The 6,000-nt window shown below is 59.6% G+C and overlaps 1 protein-coding gene across 3 annotated transcripts in view; it reads left to right on the top strand.

Annotated features, from left to right (window-relative positions):
• The first annotated feature begins 526 nt into the window (after positions 1-526).
• kcnip1b (Kv channel interacting protein 1 b) overlaps positions 527-6,000 on the top strand; it is a 32,609-nt gene continuing 27,135 nt past the window's right edge. Inside the window, exons 1-2 of one of the 3 annotated variants that reach the window (XM_023801903.2) lie at positions 528-729; positions 825-1,004. In XM_023801903.2, the coding sequence (XP_023657671.1) occupies positions 917-1,004 (88 nt within the window). In that variant the 5' untranslated portion in view covers positions 528-729; positions 825-916. Of the gene's footprint in view, positions 1,005-6,000 lie in introns of all 3 variants that reach the window. The other 2 variants (XM_072702009.1, XM_023801901.2) reach the window with 2 other exon arrangements.

Genomic DNA, 6,000 nt, shown 5'->3' with positions numbered 1-6,000 from the left:
ACCGCGAGTGAACAGAGCCCTCATAATCACCAAGCACCACGGAGAAAGCGTTCCTTAAGGAACCGCGAGTGAACAGATCCGTCATAATCACCAAAGCACCATGGAGAAAGTGTTCCTTAAGGAACCGCGAGTGAACAGAGCCGTCATAATCACCAAGCACCACGGAGAAAGCGTTCCTTAAGGAACCACGAGTGAACAGAGCCGTCATAATCACCAAGCACCACGGAGAAAGCGTTCCTTAAGGAACCGCGAGTGAACAGAGCCGTCATAATCACCAAGCACCACGGAGAAAGCGTTCCTTAAGGAACCGCGAGTGAACAGAGCCGTCATAATCACGCTCCTGTATTTGGTACTAGACAAGCGTTGTTTTATTTTGCTCTTGATCGTGTAAGTATGCTGTGTGCAAAATAGCATGTTGGGAGATGGAGGGAAAACAGAGCACAGAGGGAGAGAGTGGGAGAGAGTGTGTGGGAGACATGGAGAGAGAGAAAGGTAGAGTGAGAGAGAGCGAGAGAGCAGCAGGGAGCACTTGCAGTGGAAGATCTGGCTTTGTTCTGAGGAGAGCTGTCCGGAGGGAAGGTTCTGGAATTAGAGGCCTTTGTAGATCTGATGAATGGACATTTGAAATTCACAAAAAAAAAAACTATAAAATAAACCACTTTTCTGAAGACTTGTAACTTCTACTAATTTGACGCCCGTTTCATTCAGTTTGTGATGTAGAACTTTCTGGTAAGCCCTGAGTCACTCTCCGCCGACGTGAAACGGTTTGGTTTTTTTTTTTCGGGTGTGTAGGTCATCAGCTTGGACTCTTGTGCACGAGACAGGAAGTGCTGGAGAGGATACTGAAGAGGTGCAAGGTGCGCTGGTGCTCACTGAGGCTGGTGGATCAGTGCGGGGGCGCGTGCCCCAGGCCGTCATGGCAGGATGTACTCAGCGATGTCAACAGGGGCTACTGAAGTTCTTCCAGTGCGTGCGGCGGCTGATCTCGGGGACGCTCAGCAAAGGTACCCTCTCCCGTCACACACCGGCAGCTGAATGTCCGGATACCACTGAGGCTAATGGCTCTGAATCGTGGGTCTTACACATACAATATTGGAGAAGTAGGAAAGGAAGAAATAAGAAGTGGTGAAAACGAAAGGAGGAAAGGAAGAGAGAACAGATGCAGACTGTGTGGGTGGGGTGCTGGGAACTGGCAGTTTTTCGTATTTGTAGCCACACACGCGTCCATGTGCTTGCAGTAAACTTTGTGTGAGTGCACAGAAAAAAAATACTTTTAGATTTTAGTCCATGGCCGTGTGTGTGCTGGACAAGGGGAAGGTTTAACTGCATCACTACACCAGGAAGGAGTTGCTCTTACCCACAAATCCATGCATGCAACCAGGTGACCTTTAAAGAAACCACTACTGGAATGTCATAGAAAGCATAACACTGTACATTCTGCTAGTATCAAGCTTTGGGCTACACAGTCTTCCTCACAGCTAGTATAGTGCTGGTGTTTGTCGCTTGTGTAGAATCTGAGACCACGGCTATAAAAGACCAGCAGTAAGACATGTAATGATCATATAGTGAAGCTTAAGGTTTCATGTTAAACCAACATGACAGAGGTACTTAATCCCTGGTCAAAGTAGGGTTCAGAGTTACTGAAAACGTACGTTGCTGTTGACAGCTATGTTGAATCAGCTTGGTGTATCCCATGCAAGTTTGGTGAAAGGCTGTTCTATTTCAGCATTTGTACAGCTGCAGTTAGACTTCAGTCGCTTTCGTTGGCCACACACACATCTTCAGCTGTCTTTGTCTGTCTCTTCTCTCCACTGAAAGTTGAGCCAGAGGCTGCAGGGATTTTTGCAGAAGCCCTAAATACTGCTCTGTTCCATTTACCTGAGAGGTTGGAAGTCGGAGCTGGGAATGACATCACACCCACATTCCAATACGAGAAGCCAGAAAGCCATTTAGCAATACCAGTTCTAGACTGGTTTCTTGTTAGCCATTGTTCGCAATACCAGGTGATAACAACACATTATGCGGTATTTTGTGCATACAAGCACAGAAATACAAATATGTTGATTAAGGGAGCAGCTATTTGGAATTCTGAGGTTGGAACTCTAACTTCAGGGGGCGTTCTGATTGTGATCGGAAAGCCTTATCCGATCACAATCCTCCTTATTGTTTTTTTCTGCTGAATGAGGCCCCATTTGTCCACATCGTTTTATGAACTGCAGTGGTCAGAGGCTCCTTATATTTATGAGGTTGTTTGTGCCGGGTGGGCGAGTTAAACATGCAGGTGCGAGATGCTGAGGACTTTCAACAGGCTCACGGAAAATGCCAGGGAGTGAGACACAGCTGAGCTTCGAGATGGTGAAACAAGGGGCCCGTGTGGCACACATGTGTGAACCCAACTGGCAGGGATATGAACATGAATCCACGGTGGATGGCTATAAATAGCAGCCATTAAATGATGCTGAAAAACAAGCGGATGTGGCCTTTGTTTAAAAAAAATATATATCTACATATTGTCACGTTCAGGCAATAGGCGAGCCGGGAAGCAGGCGAGCGAAGCCAGGAAGTCCGGTAAAGGGGTTTATTGCACGAAAGACGGAGAACAGGCACGGACATCCACGGACAATACAATGACAGATCTGGGGTACACTGACTTAGACACGGACTAAATACAAGAGACAGGCTAAGGGTAACGAATCACAGGTAAGAACAATCAGGGAATCACACGAGGTAACGAGGTGGGCGTGGCACACATCGGGAGTGGACGGAGCGGGACGTGACATAACCCCCCCCCAAAGGTGCGCACACCGGGCGCGCCCGAGAGGAGGCGACGGACGGGACGAAACCGGGGAACAGGACCTGAAAGACAAAAGGCAAAACATCAACCAAAAACAGGGAACAAGACAGAGACACAAAACAGGAACAGGGACGAGACGAAGGACAGAACCCGACAAAGAACAGGGAAAGCGGACAGACAGACCAGGAAGGGAGACACAGAAGGGGAGACAGGCGGAACAAAAGGGCCAGGAGTGAACGGAGGAGGAACAAAGGGACGAGGAGCAGAGACAGGCGGGACAAACGGAAAGGGAGGAGGAACAAGGGGAGCACGAGGGAGCCCAGGCGGGCGACGGGCAGCGGCCGGAGGGGCCGCAGGCGGGAGGGAGAAGGGAGCTGAAGGGGACCACCCAGGGGCCAAGGGAACGGGACGAGGGAGTGACGGAGGGGACACGGAGGGAGCAGGAGGGAACACCAGTGCAGGCGGGCAGGAGGGGGAAGCCGCGGCAGGCGGAGGCGCAGCCGGAGCCGGCGAAGGCGCCGTCCGACGCCCAGCCGGAGCAGGGGGGCCCGGAGGCGACCGACATGGAGCCGGAGGAGGGACTGAGGACCGGCACCGAGGATCCAGGGGGGGACCCGGCGGCGACCGCCGACCCCGAGCCGGAGGACCCGCAGGCAGCCACCGAGCTACAGCCAGGGGCCGAACGGGCGAGCCAGGGGGCAGGGCGGGCGGGACCCGGGCCCTACGCCTATGTCCCCGTCCCTTGCCGGATACAGAGAGGCGGGGTCCTGGGGGGCGTCGGCTTTGCCGGGGTAAGGGCGAGTGAGTCAGATCCTCCCTGGGGACAACAGGCGAGGCTGTAGGTAGGGCAGCCAGCAGGGCCGCGGGCAGGACGGGAGATGTGGCCTCAGGCAGGGCCGCGGGCAGGACGGGAGATGCGGCCTCAGGCAGGGCCGCGGGCAGGACGGGAGATGCGGCCTCAGGCAGGGCCGCGGGCGTGTGGCCAGCAGGGGGCGCCTCGGCGGGCACCTCAGGCAGAGCAGAGGCAGCAGCAGGCGTGCGACCAGCAGGGGCCGCCTGGGCAGGCGCCTCGGGCGTACGGTCAGCAGGGGGCGCCTCAGCGAGCGCCGCCAGCACGCGACCAGCAGGGAGCGCCTCTGCGGGCACCTCGGGCAGGCAGCCAGCTGCAGGCGGTGCTGCCGGCCGAGCGGCGACGGCAGTCGAGGGCGTGGCTGCAGTGCCGACAGGCGAGACGGGCAGGGCTGGCGAGCAGGGCAGGGCTAGCGAGCAGGGCAGGACGGGCAGGTCAGGAGCCGGCAGGACAGGCGAGACGGGCAGGTCAGGAGCCGGCAGGACAGGCGAGACGGGCAGGTCAGGAGCCGGCAGGACAGGCGAGACGGGCAGTTCAGGAGCCGGCAGGACAGGCGAGACGGGCAGTTCAGGAGCCGGCAGGACAGGCGAGACGGGCAGTTCAGGAGCCGGCAGGACAGGCGAGACGGGCAGTTCAGGTGCCGGCAGGATGGGCGCCGCCATCACGTGGCCAGCAGGGGGCGCCGTCGCGGGCACCTCCATCACGCGGCCAGCAGGGGGCGCCGCAGCGGCCACCGCGGGCAGTGCCGCAGGCCGAGCGGTGGCAGCTGCAGGAACTGCAGGCAGGTCAGGCAGGACAAGAGGGACAGGCGGGACAGGCGGGACAGGCAGTGCCGCTGGCAGAGCGGCGGAAGCTGCAGCAGGCGGTGCCGCGGGCAGAGCGGTGGCAGCTGCAGCAGGCAGGACCAGCAGGACTGGCGGGTCAGGCGGTGCTGCAGGCAGATCGGCGGCGGCAGCAGGCAGCGCAGCCGCGGGCAGATCGGCGGCGGCAGCAGGCAGCGCAGCCGCGGGCAGATCGGCGGCGGCAGCAGGCAGCGCAGCCGCGGGCAGATCGGCGGCGGCAGCTGCAGCAAGCAGGACAGGCAGGACGGGCGGTGCCGCTGGGAAAGCGGCAGCAGCAGCAGCAGCAGGCGGTGCCGCGGGCAGAGCGGCGGCATCAGCAGCAGGCGGTGCCGCGGGCAGAGCGGCGGCATCAGCAGCAGGCGGTGCCGCGGGCAGAGCGGCGGCATCAGCAGCAGGCGGTGCCGCGGGCAGAGCGGCGGCATCAGCAGGCAGCGCAGCCGCGGGCAGATCGGCGGCGGCAGCTGCAGCAAGCAGGACAGGCAGGACGGGCGGTGCCGCTGGGAAAGCGGCAGCAGCAGCAGCAGCAGGCGGTGCCGCGGGCAGAGCGGCGGCATCAGCAGCAGGCGGTGCCGCGGGCAGAGCGGCGGCATCAGCAGCAGGCGGTGCCGCGGGCAGAGCGGCGGCATCAGCAGCAGGCGGTGCCGCGGGCAGAGCGGCGGCGGCAGCAGGCAGCGCAGCCGCGGGCAGATCGGCGGCGGCAGCAGGCAGCGCAGCCGCGGGCAGATCGGCGGCGGCAGCAGGCAGCGCAGCCGCAGGCAGATCGGCGGCGGCAGCAGCAGCGGGCGTTGCCGCGGGCAGAGAGGCGGCAGCAGCAGGCAGCGCAGCCGCGGGCAGATCGTCCCAGGCAGGGAGAAGCGAGCAAGCCCCCACGAAGAGCGTCGGGGCAGCTTCTTCGGCTTTACCCCTTCGCTTCTTCTTCTTGCGCCGCCCGGAAGCTGCAGGAGGCTGCGACGTTGTCTCAGTACAGGCGAGGGGCTGGAACCGCTTCGCCTTGAATTGGTGGACCAGCTGGAGCAGCAGGGAGCGCACCTCCGCCAGAATGCGCTCCTCTGTCACAGGGTTTACTTCCTGGAGGAGATCCCGGCTCCGTTCGACTAAGCCGAATAGCGTGGGGTCTTCCTGGATCTCCGGCTGCTCTCCCCAGTACGCGACCTCATGCAGCAGGACGAGCCAGAGGTCGTCGCCCTGCTGCGTCGCATTGTTTGCGAGATCTGTCATTCTGTCACGTTCAGGCAATAGGCGAGCCGGGAAGCAGGCGAGCGAAGCCAGGAAGTCCGGTAAAGGGGTTTATTGCACGAAAGACGGAGAACAGGCACGGACATCCACGGACAATACAATGACAGATCTGGGGTACACTGACTTAGACACGGACTAAATACAAGAGACAGGCTAAGGGTAACGAATCACAGGTAAGAACAATCAGGGAATCACACGAGGTAACGAGGTGGGCGTGGCACACATCGGGAGTGGACGGAGCGGGACGTGACACATATATTGCTTTGACCTTTTTTCAT

The sequence above is a fragment of the Paramormyrops kingsleyae genome, chromosome 18 (genome assembly GCF_048594095.1).
Source record: "Paramormyrops kingsleyae isolate MSU_618 chromosome 18, PKINGS_0.4, whole genome shotgun sequence".
Lineage (NCBI taxonomy): Eukaryota > Metazoa > Chordata > Actinopteri > Osteoglossiformes > Mormyridae > Paramormyrops > Paramormyrops kingsleyae.
Note: the sequence above shows the minus strand (reverse complement) of the source record. Positions and strands in the feature narration are given on the sequence as shown.